This window comes from Epinephelus moara, chromosome 3, assembly GCF_006386435.1.
Source record: "Epinephelus moara isolate mb chromosome 3, YSFRI_EMoa_1.0, whole genome shotgun sequence".
Taxonomy (NCBI): Eukaryota; Metazoa; Chordata; class Actinopteri; order Perciformes; family Serranidae; genus Epinephelus; species Epinephelus moara.
The window spans coordinates 172,380-184,971 of record NC_065508.1 but is presented as its reverse complement, the minus strand read 5'-3'; the positions used below and the strand labels follow the sequence as shown (position 1 = coordinate 184,971).

The 12,592-nt window shown below is 47.2% G+C and overlaps 2 protein-coding genes across 22 annotated transcripts in view; both read left to right on the top strand.

The window, feature by feature from the left end:
• The window catches only part of tmprss15 (transmembrane serine protease 15), a 25,823-nt gene extending 24,590 nt beyond the window's left edge, over positions 1-1,233 (top strand). The window contains exons 19-20 of the mRNA XM_050040935.1: positions 800-854; positions 968-1,233. Coding sequence (XP_049896892.1) covers positions 800-854; positions 968-1,080 — 168 coding nt within the window. The 3' untranslated portion in view covers positions 1,081-1,233. The remainder of the gene's footprint in view (positions 1-799; positions 855-967) is intronic.
• Positions 1,234-1,492: 259 nt separating this feature from the next.
• Positions 1,493-12,592, top strand: part of ttc1 (tetratricopeptide repeat domain 1) — a 13,078-nt gene continuing 1,978 nt past the window's right edge. For 2 of the 21 annotated variants that reach the window (XM_050041148.1, XM_050041147.1), the window contains exons 1-6: positions 1,493-1,603; positions 5,722-5,888; positions 5,927-9,296; positions 9,339-10,134; positions 10,175-11,602; positions 11,646-12,005. In XM_050041148.1, the coding sequence (XP_049897105.1) occupies positions 5,731-5,888; positions 5,927-6,722 (954 nt within the window). In that variant the 5' untranslated portion in view covers positions 1,493-1,603; positions 5,722-5,730 and the 3' untranslated portion in view covers positions 6,723-9,296; positions 9,339-10,134; positions 10,175-11,602; positions 11,646-12,005. Of the gene's footprint in view, positions 1,604-5,721; positions 5,889-5,926; positions 9,297-9,338; positions 10,135-10,174; positions 11,603-11,625; positions 12,006-12,592 lie in introns of all 21 variants that reach the window. The other 19 variants (XM_050041159.1, XM_050041155.1, XM_050041165.1 and 16 more) reach the window with 19 other exon arrangements.

The following is a 12,592-nucleotide window of genomic DNA, read 5'->3' as shown; positions in this document are numbered from 1 at the left end:
ACCTGGACTGACCTGGACTGACCTGGACTGATCTGGACTGACCTGGACTGATCTGGATTGACCTGGACTGATCTGGACTGATCTGGACTCACCTGGACTGACCTGGACTCACCTGGACTGATCTGGACTCACCTGGACTCACCTGGACTCACCTGGACTGATCTGGACTGATCTGGACTGACCTGGACTGATCTGGACTCACCTGGACTGATGAGGCCCGTTTCCACCGCAGGAACCACCCCTGAAGGACAGAGTTCCGGACCTTTTACGGGGGCTAAACAAGTCCCTGCCTCGGAGTAGGTACTCAGAACGGCCCTGAAAGACTCCTGGCTGGGGCTTGGGGGTTACTTGGTGCTGATTGGATAATACTCAAGGCGGGATGTGACGTCAACAGAAAGCAACAAAATAGCCGGCATTTTTAAAACTCAGCAGACGAGAGTTAGCTCGTTCATACAGCTTCCGCCGCCATGTAAACAAGCTCACTAAACGGTCCGTGAAAAACATATTTTTTCCGGCAGATATCTTAGTTACAACATGATTGAGCTAGCAAAGCAGTTTTGTGTTGCTATGTGTGGTATTTATTCAGTTTTGGGAAATCACGATGTCTAGAAAGCATCAGCTGACAGGGACAGCTCACAGCAGCAGCAAAGCTAACATCAGGACGTCATGTGTTAAAAGCCTCCCGTTGTCGGATACGACATGAAACTGGTGGAGACACGCACCAACGGCCCCGGCCCATGAAATTACCCCGAAGTTCCTGCGGTGGAAACTGGCCTCATGTGTGTTGTTCTTTTTTCAGGGCGACTCTGGAGGTCCACTGGTCTGTCTGGATGATGGATATTGGACTCTGATTGGTCAGTCTCACACACACACACACACACACACACACACACACACACACACACACACACACACACACACACGTACAGTACGATGCTGATGCTGTGTTCTGATTGGTCCCTGACAGGTGTGACATCATTTGGTTATGGCTGTGGACGTCCTCAGAGACCTGGAGTCTACGCCAGAGTGTCTGCCTTCACCTCCTGGATCGCCCAGACCAGACGCTCCTCCTCCTCCTGATGATTTAATTTATAAATCAATAAAAATCGTATAATTAATCAATATTCTGTCTCAAATTATTTATTTAACTGATAATTAGCCGTGTAATAAGCGGGATAATGTATAATGAGCCGCTGAATACTGGGAAAACAACTCCCTTCAGGGGAATAGAACCCCGACGCGCATTATCCCTTACATAAAGCACACAGTGTTTGTTGTTTGATTATTTACAAGTATTTTCAGTCTTCATCTTCCTGTTTATCATCATGACCTCTGTTGTTGTCACTCACTAAATTAAATAAAGTTTATCAGTAAATATATTACGTTATATATTACGTCATGAATTGACACATATTGTGTTGTTTCATTCATTTAAACTATTGTGTTTTTATAAAGATTAAATGTCGCACGTCAGATTTGATCCAGCAGGAGGCGGGAATGAGCCGGAACACATTCAAATCTACCGGAACAAGAAGAAGAAGCGCGCCACCGTCCCGGAAGTGATATGATCGGGAGTCCTCGGCAGGCTAACCGATATTAGCAGGTAGGAAATAAATCAGCTGTTTTTAATGTTCTTATGATTCAATTCTCCTGTGAACCGTAACACCGATGACATCACACCGATCTGTGACGTAGCAGACGGTTGACACCACCAAGACAGCTGTCTGTTAGCAGTTAGCAGTTTGTTAGCAATTAGCTGTCTGTTAGCAGTTTGTTAGCAGTTAGCTGTTAGCTCCGTCTCACAGGCTTCAAACTGTTCAGAAGTTCCTTTAAAAATCTGCTGATTTAACGAACAGCTGGAAACACGAGGAGCTGAAACACACGTGAAGGTTTTATCACAACAACAAGTAAAAGTACTGTGGTTTATCACAAGAGGAGGAAACATCAGTGTGTACCTGTTTCCTGTTGAACACTGAGTCACCTCAGCTCCTTGTGTAACATGAAATGAAGTGAAGTTTCAATCAGACTGAGGTTATGTAGAGGAGGTGATTTTACCATCAGCTGCTCAGTGAATATAAATAACCTGTTAATATTTGTGATAATAAATAAAATGAATAACCTGCTAATATTAGACAGTGATTTTTAACACAGAGAGCTGACTGATCTGAGAGCAGCTGCTGTCTACAGGCAGTGAGACACACAAACACCACGACTCTTCTCTGTGGACGTCAGAGACACGTGTCACTGAATGATGTCAGAGAGACGTGTCACTGTGATTTCAGAGACGTGTCACTGAATGATGTCAGAGAGACGTGTCACTGAAGGATGTCAGAGATGTGTCACTGAAGGATGTCAGAGATGTGTCACTGTGATTTCAGAGACGTGTCACTGAAGGATGTCAGAGACGTGTCACTGAAGGATGTCAGAGATGTGTCACTGAATGATGTCAGAGACGTGTCACTGAATGATGTCAGAGACGTGTCACTGAATGATGTCAGAGAGACGTGTCACTGTGATGTCAGAGACGTGTCACTGAAGGATGTCAGAGATGTGTCACTGTGATGTCAGAGACGTGTCACTGAAGGATGTCAGAGACGTGTCACTGAATGATGTCAGAGACGTGTCACTGATAGGTGTGACATCATTTGGTTATGGCTGTGGACGTCCTCAGAGACCTGGAGTCTACGCCCGAGTGTCTGCCTTCACCTCCTGGATCGCCCAAACCAGACGCCCCCCCTCTTCTAACCCCCCTCCTCTCTTCTGCTGTTTATCTGAGCTCTGTTACAGATATTTCTGTCATATCACCATTGTTGGTATTTAATCATCCCTGCAATCCCGAATTACCATCGCTGGTATTTAGGTTTCTTATTGTTGTACTCTAAACTATAATCAACTCTGTAGGGATGTCCCGATCCAGCTTTTTCCACTTCGGATCTGATACCGATATTACAGCCTTGAGTTTTTTCCGATATCGATATTACAGCCTTGAGTTTTGGCCAATACCGATCCGATCCAAGCGCGTATTACACATATTCACTTATTTTGTTGTCAGTCATGTCAGAAAAGGTTTGATCCTTTTGAGGACCTAAGGAGGAAAAATGATCTGTCCAGCAGAAACTTCTTTTGTTATTTGCAGTTAAGATCATTTCTTAAATCTGTTTTGGGACCTGAAATGACTTTACCCATGCTCAGTGATCTGGAAAGACTGCTTCATGAGGGTAACGCACCTCGTCTTATTTCAAAAGTGTACGCCCTCTTGATGGATGATGCTCCAAAACCAGGTTTACATAAATCAAGGGAGAAATGGGAGTCTGACTTGGGTGTGACAATGGGTACAGAGCTCTGGGCTGAATTGTGTCAAAAAAGTCTAACTGCCACTCTTAATTCCAGATACAGGCTGACTTATTATAACTTTCTTCATCAAACCTATCTTACGCCACAGAAATTACATAAATATAAACCTGAGATATCCAACCTGTGTTTTAGATGTAGTATAGAAGAGGGTTCATTCCTACATTGCACTTGATTATGCACGAAACTTAACACATTCTGGCATGATTTTTCTGACATCATTACAAAACTCCTAGGACTGCATCTCCCATTAGATCCTCAAACCTGCTTATTGGGAGATACTACAAATATTGATGCACAATTAAGAAAAGCTCAAAAGAGGTTCCTCTCACTGGCCTTGTGCGTTGCCAGGAAGTGCATCGCCATCACGTGGAAGTCTGACTCCCAACTTTCTATAGGAAGATGGGTTTCAGAAATGAATAGCTGTGCTCCACTTGAAAAAATTACATATACACTCAGGAATGAGTATAATACTTGTACAGAGATGTGGCAGCCTTATTTAGCATATATGGACACATTGCCAGCTTCTATGGTGGATGGGTTGTAGTTTTTGCAAGCTCTTTATGTCAGTGCTTACTGCTGTCTTCCTTGCCTCTCGACTGTTGTGTTTTGTTTTGTTTTTTCATTATTTATTAATTTTATTTATTTATTTATTTATTTTTTCTCCTCCTCTCTCTTTCAGTCTGGGTGGGTTCGGGAAGGGGTTTGGAGTTGTGTGTTTTCATGTATATCTTATTGAATTGAAAGCTGAAAAATAAAATATTCTAAAAAAGAAAAGGTTTGATCAAGCGATATTACTCTAACAAGAACAACTACTTAATCAGGTTAGTTAGAATGATCCACAACAGTTGGTATGAGAAACTGACCTGTTTATTGTTAACAGGGTTAAATNAACCAGAGCAGAAAACAAATAGTCAGTTAACTAAGTTGACCGCTACTCTTCCTATCCTCCGTGTGTCTGCCGTCTGCATGCTGGCCTGGTGGATCGATAGTAAGAGCTGGAGCGGATCACTGGAATGGACTGCTTGACTCGCGGAGCACTGGGCTGGCCAGAAAACCTGGAGCCGTGGATTCCGTGAAAAACTGGATCGGAGTTCTTGGATCGGCATTTTTCCATGCAGTCTGATCCGATGCCGATGCCTGTTTTTTGCTAGTATCAGCGGCCGATACCGATCTGAATATCAGATCGGGACATCCCTACAACTCTGTAATTTTTTTTGCTGCTACGAGCACTTTGTCGACTACCAACAACAACACCAGCACTTTATCTATGCATATTCCTGCCTTGCACTTTATATCAGGAGCTGCTACTTGGACTGCCTTTTAGTGTTTTCTAAGTTGTTCCTCCCTGCACTGTAATAACTTGGTTATTTTAAATGTGGAAATTGTATGTCTGTATTCTTTCATAAAACGTAAATTATTCTTGTTTTTATCTAAAAAAAATATTAAATGAACTTAAACTGTATAACTGCCTCTGATGGCAGCTACAATGTCTGTACTGTCTCTGTGCTGTCCTCTGTTCATCTGTATTTTAGGTTTCTTTGTTTTTTAGATTGTGGTCTGTGTATATTATAAATTATATGTTGGGACTACAGATGGAAATTAGCAGTTACTGCTAAATCTGGTGCAACCATCTCCTCATCTCTTGTAAATGATTAATGCTATTGCACACTGTCCCTTGATAAACTAAATAAACTAAACTAAACTGTGATGTCAGAGACGTGTCACTGTGATGTCAGAGAGATGTGTCACTGTGATGTCAGAGACGTGTCACTGTGATGTGAGACGTGTCACTGTGATGTCAGAGACGTGTCACTGAATGATGTCAGTGACATGTCACTGAATGTCAGAGAGACGTGTCACTGTGATGTCAGAGACGTGTCACTGTGATGTCAGAGACGTGTCACTGTGATGTCAGAGAGACGTGTCACTGAATGATGTCAGAGATGTATCACTGAATGATGTCAGAGATGTATCGCTGAATGATGTCAGAGATGTCTCGCTGAATGATGTCAGAGACGTCTCGCTGAATGATGTCAGAGACGTATCGCTGAATGATGTCAGAGACGTATCGCTGAATGATGTCAGAGATGTATCGCTGAATGATGTCAGAGATGTATCGCTGAATGATGTCAGAGACGTCTCGCTGAATGATGTCAGAGACGTATCGCTGAATGATGTCAGAGAGGCAACGTCTCACTGAATGATGTCAGAGACGTGTTACTGCATATTTTGTCTTGCTGAATGTCCACTACAGACCATAATATCCTGTCATGTCACTACGGTAACAGTGTCCTTAACGATGCTCTCTGATTGGCTTTAAACTGTTTCCTAATACATCAGATCGTCTGTCTCTTTGTTTTGTGTCAGAGCTTCAACATGGGCAGCCGAGGAGCTGAGAGACACAGAGAGGAGGAGGAGGAGGAAGAGCAGGAGGACTTCTACGACTGTCAGGAGACTCTGGAGCCTCCAGGCAGAAGAGCTGAGGAGGAGGAGGCGCTGGGCGAAAGGCTGCAGGAGGAGCTGCTGAGTGACAGGCTGCAGGAGGAGACCCTGGGTGACAGCTGAGTGACAGGCTGCAGGAGGAGACCCTGGGTGACAGGCTGCAGGAGGAGACCCTGGGTGACAGGTTGCAGGAGGAGACGCTGGGCGAAAGGCTGCAGGAGGAGCTGCTGAGTGACAGGCTGCAGGAGGAGACCCTGGGTGACAGGCTGCAGGAGGAGACGCTGGGCGAAAGGCTGCAGGAGGAGCTGCTGAGTGACAGGCTGCTGGAGGAGACCCTGGGCGAAAGGCTGCAGGAGGAGACGCTGGGCGAAAGGCTGCAGGAGGAGCTGCTGAGTGACAGGCTGCAGGAGATGACACTGGGCGAAAGGCTGCAGGGGGAGCTGCTGAGTGACAGGCTGCAGGAGATGACGCTGGGCGAAAGGCTGCAGGGGGAGCTGCTGAGTGACAGGCTGCATGAGGAGACGCTGGGTGACAGGCTGCAGGAGGAGCTGCTGGGTGACAGGCTGCAGGAGGAGCTGCTGGGCGATAAGCTGCAGGAGGACCTGCTGGGTGACAGGCTGCAGGAGGAGGCGCTGGGCGAAAGGCTGCAGGAGGAGCTGCTGGGCGATAGGCTGCAGGAGGAGACGCTGGGTGACAGGCTGCAGGAGGAGACACTGGGTGACAGGCTGCAGGAGGAGACACTGGGCGACAGGCTGCAGGAGGAGACACTGGGCGACAGGCTACAGGAGGACTCAGATTCAGAGATGAAGGAGGAGATCAGTCGGGAGGTGGAGTTTGACGAGGACTATCTGAGGGAGGTGGAGAAGGAGCTGACAGAGGAGGAGAAGGAGGTGACTCCTGTTTACATCACTGTTTGTTTGTTTTAACCACCAGAGAATCAGCTTATTCAGAGTACTGCAGGAGTAAACAAACAAACAAACAACACATGTCCTCATAAACCACATAAACCAGAACCAGGTCTTAATAAATCAGGACTCTGGGGGGATGTGAGGCACTCAGTCTGTGTTACTGTCAGGTGTACAACGGGGCGTTCAGGTGTAGAGTGAGGCGTTCAGGTATAGAGGGGCGGTCAGGTGTAGAAAGAGGCATTCAGGTGTAGAGTGAGGCATTCAGGTATAGAGGGGCGGTCAGGTGTAGAAAGAGGCGTTCACGTGTAGAACGAGATGTTTAGGTGTAGAAAGAGGCGTTCAGGTGTAGAACGAGATTTTCAGGTGTAGAGTAAGGCGCTCAGGTATAGAAGGAGGCGTTCAGGTGTAGAAAGAGATGTTCAGGTGTAGAGTAAGGCGCTCAGGTGTAGAACGAAATGTTCAAGTATAGAGTAAGGCGCTCAGGTATAGAAGGAGGCGTTCAGGTGTAGAACGAGATGTTCAGGTGTAGAGTAAAGCGTTCAGGTGTAGAAGGAGGCGTTCAGGTATAGAACAAGATGTTCAGGTGCAGAAGGAGGCGTTCAGGTGTAGAAGAAGATGTTCAGGTGTAGAGTCTGGTCCCTCTTCTCCACACTTTGGGCTCTAGTTTCGCAGTCCGGGCGAGGCGGGGGCGCAGCGCACCTGCGCTTCGCCAACTGGGTATGGCCAGGTGGATTTTGCAAGTTTGGCACACCGTCCGTGCTGGCGCAGCTACTCGTCTGTCCCACCTCCGTCCCTCCTACCTGCGCAAGTCGGAAAGAGGGACTAGAGAAGGCGTGGAGTGGGTTTTACACACATCACACCAATCAAAATGAGCCCCTCTCCTCGTCCTTAAATGCGCTGCACGAAGGCATAATGAGAGTTTACTCAATTCGCCATGGCAGAAGAGAGCAGCAGCGTCAGACGGCCAAACTTCTCCCAGGAGGAAACTGATGTTTTGGTCTGGGAGGTCCAAGCTCGCAGTGTCCGAACATACGGAACTGCGAGCAGACCTCCACGGGCTGATGATGCAAAGGTAGCCTGGGAGGAGGTCACCACAATTGTAAATCAATGATGCGTTTCTCTCGTGCGCGCGCGCTCTCTCTTTCTCTCTCGCAGTCTCACTCTGTTTCTTTTCTTTTGACTTTTCTAAGATGACAGATGCTGAATATATACTCCCTATCTGATGCTGTGGCTGTTTGTGGTTGGCTGAGAGGGATGTGAACTCATTAGTTTGCAGCTGTGTTAATCAAATCAGGTTGGGTTTCCATTACGCGTGCCAAACGTGCCAAACGGTGCCAATCCCCTTTGATCTGACATCAGATGTGACGGGACAGTCGATATAGAGATACATTTATGTGCTGATTGCAGATAGTTGCATTGAATAGTGTTTTTGTGGCTATTTATTGCATCGTTAATGTGCCTGATATTCTGGAAACCTGCCTGTGAGGTTTTGGTGACGTGTGCGCACTGTCCGCCGGTCAGCCAAACTTCGCCTTACACCAGCTGTGCTCCGCCTGCGCTGACAGTAGACCTGGTTTCAGATGGCGAGCTTTTAGCGCACCTTCAGCGAAGCCTTTTGGCACGAAACTGTCACTGCGCCAAGCTGGATCTGTCGACACCTCCCCCTGCTGCGCCACCACACCCATCTCAGTGCACCTCGGCCTGCCAAACTACCAAACTGAGTGCGCCTCGGCTTGCGCTGCTCGAAACTAGCTCTGCGTGGGGTGAGATGTTCAGGTGTGGAACGAGGCATTCAGGTGTAGAGTGAGGTGTTCAGGTGTAGAGTGAGGCGTTCAGGTATAGAGGGGCATTCAGGTGTAGAAAGAGGCATTCAGGTGTAGAAAGAGGCATTCAGGTGTAGAACGAGATGTTCAGGTGTAGAGTGAGGCGTTCAGGTGAAGAAAGAGGCGTTCAGGTGTTGAACGAGACAGTCAGGTGTAGAACGAGGTGTTCAGGTGTAGAACAAGGCGTTCAGGTGTAGAGTGAGGCGTTTAGGTGTAGAGTGAGGCGCTCAGGTGTAGAAGGAAGCTTTCAGGTGTAGAAAGAGGCGTTCAGGTGTAGAACGAGGCGTTCAGGTGTAGAGTGAGGTGTTCAGGTGTAGAACAAGATATTCAGGTGTAGAGTGAGGCGTTCAGGTATAGAGGGGCATTCAGGTGTAGGAAGAGGCATTCAGGTGTAGAACGAGATGTTCAGGTGTAGAGCGAGGCGTTCAGGTGTAGAAAAAGGTGTTCAGGTGTAGAAAGAGGCGTTCAGGTGTAGAATGAGATGTTCAGGTGTGGAACGAGGCATTCAGATGTAGAGTGAGGCGTTCAGGTGTAGAAAGAGGCGTTCAGGTGTTGAACGAGACAGTCAGGTGTAGAACGAGGTGTTCAGGTGTAGAACAAGGCGTTCAGGTGTAGAGTGAGGCGTTTAGGTGTAGAGTGAGGCGCTCAGGTGTAGAAGGAAGCTTTCAGGTGTAGAAAGAGGCGTTCAGGTGTAAAACGAGATGTTCAGGAGTAGAACGAGGCGTTCAGGTGTAGAGTGAGACGTTCAGGTGTAGAACGAGATGTTAAGGTGTAGAGTAAGGCGCGTTCAGGTGTAGAACGAGATGTTAAGGTGTAGAGTAAGGCGCTCAGGTATAGAAGGAGGCGTTCAGGTGTAGAACGAGATGTTCAGCTTTAGAGTAAAGCGCTCAGGTGTGGAAGGAGGCATTCAGGTATAGTAGGAAGCGTTCAGGTATAGAACAAGATGTTCAGGTGCAGAGTAAAGCGTTCAGGTATAGAAGGAGGCGTTCAGGTGTAGAACGAGATGTTCAGGTTTAGAGTAAAGCGCTCAGGTGTGGAAGGAGGCGTTCAGGTATAGTAGGAAGCGTTCAGGTATAGAACAAGATGTTCAGGTGCAGAGTAAAGCGTTCAGGTATAGAAGGAGGCGTTCAGGTGTAGAACGAGATGTTCAGGTTTAGAGTAAAGCGCTCAGGTGTGGAAGGAGGCGTTCAGGTATAGAACAAGATGTTCAGGTGCAGAGTAAAGCGTTCAGGTGTGGAAGGAGGCGTTCAGGTGTAGAACGAGATGTTCAGGTGTACAACGGGGCGTTCGGGTGTAGAACGAGGCGTTAAGGTGTACAACAAGGCGTTCAAGTGTAGAACGAGGTTTTCAGGTGTACAATGGGGCGTTCAGGTGTAGAACGAGATGTTCAGGTGTAGAACGAGGCATTCAGGTGTAGAGTGAGGTGTTCAGGTGTAGAGTGAGGCGTTCAGGTATAGAGGGGCATTCAGGTGTAGAAAGAGGCATTCAGGTGAAGAAAGAGGCATTCAGGTGTAGAACGAGATGTTCAGGTGTATAACGAGATGTCCAGGTGTAGAGTGAGGCGTTCAGGTATAGAGGGGCATTCAGGTGTAGAAAGAGGCATTCAGGTGTAGAAAGAGGCGTTCAGGTGTAGAAAGAGGCGTTCAGGTGTAGAATGAGATGTTCAGGTGTGGAACGAGGCGTTCAGGTGTAGAACAAGGCACTCAGGTGTAAAGTGAGGCGCTCAGGTGTAGAAGGAAGCGTTCAGGTATAGAAAGAGGCGTTCAGGTGTAGAATGAGATGTTCAGGTGTAGAATGAGATGTTCAGGTGTAGAACGAGATCTTAAGGTGTAGAGTAAGGTGCTCAGGTATAGAAGGAGGCGTTCAGGTGTAGAACGAGATGTTCAGGTGTAGAGTAAAGCGTTCAGGTGTAGAACGAGATCTTAAGGTGTAGAATAAAGCGCTCAGGTGTGGAAGGAGGCGTTCAGGTATAGAACAAGATGTTCAGGTGTACAGTAAAGCGTTCAGGTGTGGGAAGAGATGTTCAGGTGTACAACGGGGTGTTCGGGTGTAGAATGAGGCGTTAAGGTGTAGAATGAGGTGTTCAGGTGTAGAACGAGATGTTCAGGTGCAGAGTAAAGCATTCAGGTGTAGAACGAGATGTTCAGGTGTACAACGGGGCGTTCGGGTGTAGAATGAGGCGTTAAGGTCTAGAATGAGGTGTTTAGGTGTACAACAAGGCGTTCAGGTGTAGAACGGGGTGTTCAGGTGTAGAACGAGATGTTCAGGTGCAGAGTGAGACGTTCAGGTATAGAGGGGCCTTCAGGTGTAGAAAGTGGCATTCAAGTGTAGGACGAGATGTTCAGGTGTAGAGTGAGGCGTTCAGGTGTAGAATGAGATGTTCAGGTGTGGAACGAGGCGTTCAGGTGTAGAGTGAGGCATTCAGGTGTAAAAAGAGGCGTTCAGGTGTAGAACGAGACAGTCAGGTGTAGAACGGGGCGTTCAGGTGTAGAACAAGGCGTTCAGGTGTAGAATCAGATGTTCAGGTGTAGAAGGAAGCGTTCAGGTGTAGAAAGAGGCGTTCAGGTATAGAATCAGATGTTCAGGTGTAGAACGAGATGTTAAGGTGTAGAGTAAGGTGCTCAGGTATAGAAGGAGGCGTTCAGGTGTAGAACGAGATGTTCAGGTGTAGAGTAAAGCGCTCAGGTGTGGAAGGAGGCGTTCAGGTATAGAACAAGATGTTCAGGTGCAGAGTAAAGCGTTCAGGTGTGGAAGGAGGCGTTCAGGTGTAGAACGAGATGTTCAGGTGTACAACGGGGCGTTCGGGTGTAGAACGAGGCGTTAAGGTGTAGAACGAGGTGTTTAGGTGTACAACAAGGCGTTCAGGTGTAGAACGAGGTGTTCAGGTGTACAATGGGGCGTTCAAGTGTAGAACGAGATGTTCAGGTGTAGATCGAGGCATTCAATGAGGCATTCAGGTGTAGAGTGAGGTGTTCAGGTGTAGAACGAGATGTTCAGGTGTAGAGTGAGGTGTTCAGGTATAGAGGGGCGTTCAGGTGTAGAAAGAGGCATTCAGGTGTAGAACGAGATGTTCAGGTGGTGTAGAAAGAGGCATTCAGGTGTAGAACGAGATGTTCAGGTGTAGAGTGAGGCGTTCAGGTGTAGAAAAAGGCGTTCAGGTGTAAAAAGAGGCGTTCAGGTGTAGAACAAGGCGTTCAGGTGTAGAGTGAGACGCTCAGGTGTAGAAGGAAGCGTTCAGGTTTAGAAAGAGGTGTTCAGGTGTAGAATGAGATGTTCAGAAGTAGAACGAGGCGTTCAGGTGTAGAGTGAGGCGTTCAGGTGTAGAACGAGACGTTAAGGTGTAGAGTAAGGCGCTCAGGTATAGAAGGAGGCGTTCAGGTGTAGAACGAGATGTTAAGGTGTAGAGTAAAGCATTCAGGTGTAGAACAAGATGTTCAGGTGTAGAGTAAAGCGTTCAGGTGTAGAACGAGATGTTCAGGTGTACAACGGGGTGTTCGGGTGTAGAACGAGGCGTTCAGGTGTAGAACAAGGTGTTTAGGTGTAGAACGAGGCGTTCAGGTGTAGAACGAGGCGTTCAGGTGTACAACGGGGCGTTCAGGTGTAGAACGAGATGTTCAGGTGTAGAACGAGGCGTTCAATGAGGCATTCAGGTGTAGAGTGAGGTGTTCAGGTGTAGAACGAGATGTTCAGGTGTAGAGTGAGGTGTTCAGGTATAGAGGGGCATTCAGGTGTAGAAAGAGGTATTCAGGTGTAGAACAAGATGTTCAGGTGTAGAGTGAGGCGTTCAGGTATAGAGGGGCGTTCAGGTGTAGAAAGAGGCATTCAGGTGTAGAACGAGATGTTCAGGTGTAGAGTAGGGCTGCAACTAACGATTATTTTCATTGTCGATTAATCTTTCGATTATTTCTTCGATTAGTCGACTAATCATTTTATCGAAAAATGTGTTAAAATGTTGAAAAATGTCGGTCTGTTTCTCCCAAACCTCAAAATTATGTCATCTAATGTCTTGTTTCGTACTCACACCAAAGGGTTTTAGTTCACCGTCATGGGAGAGTGTGTAAAGCT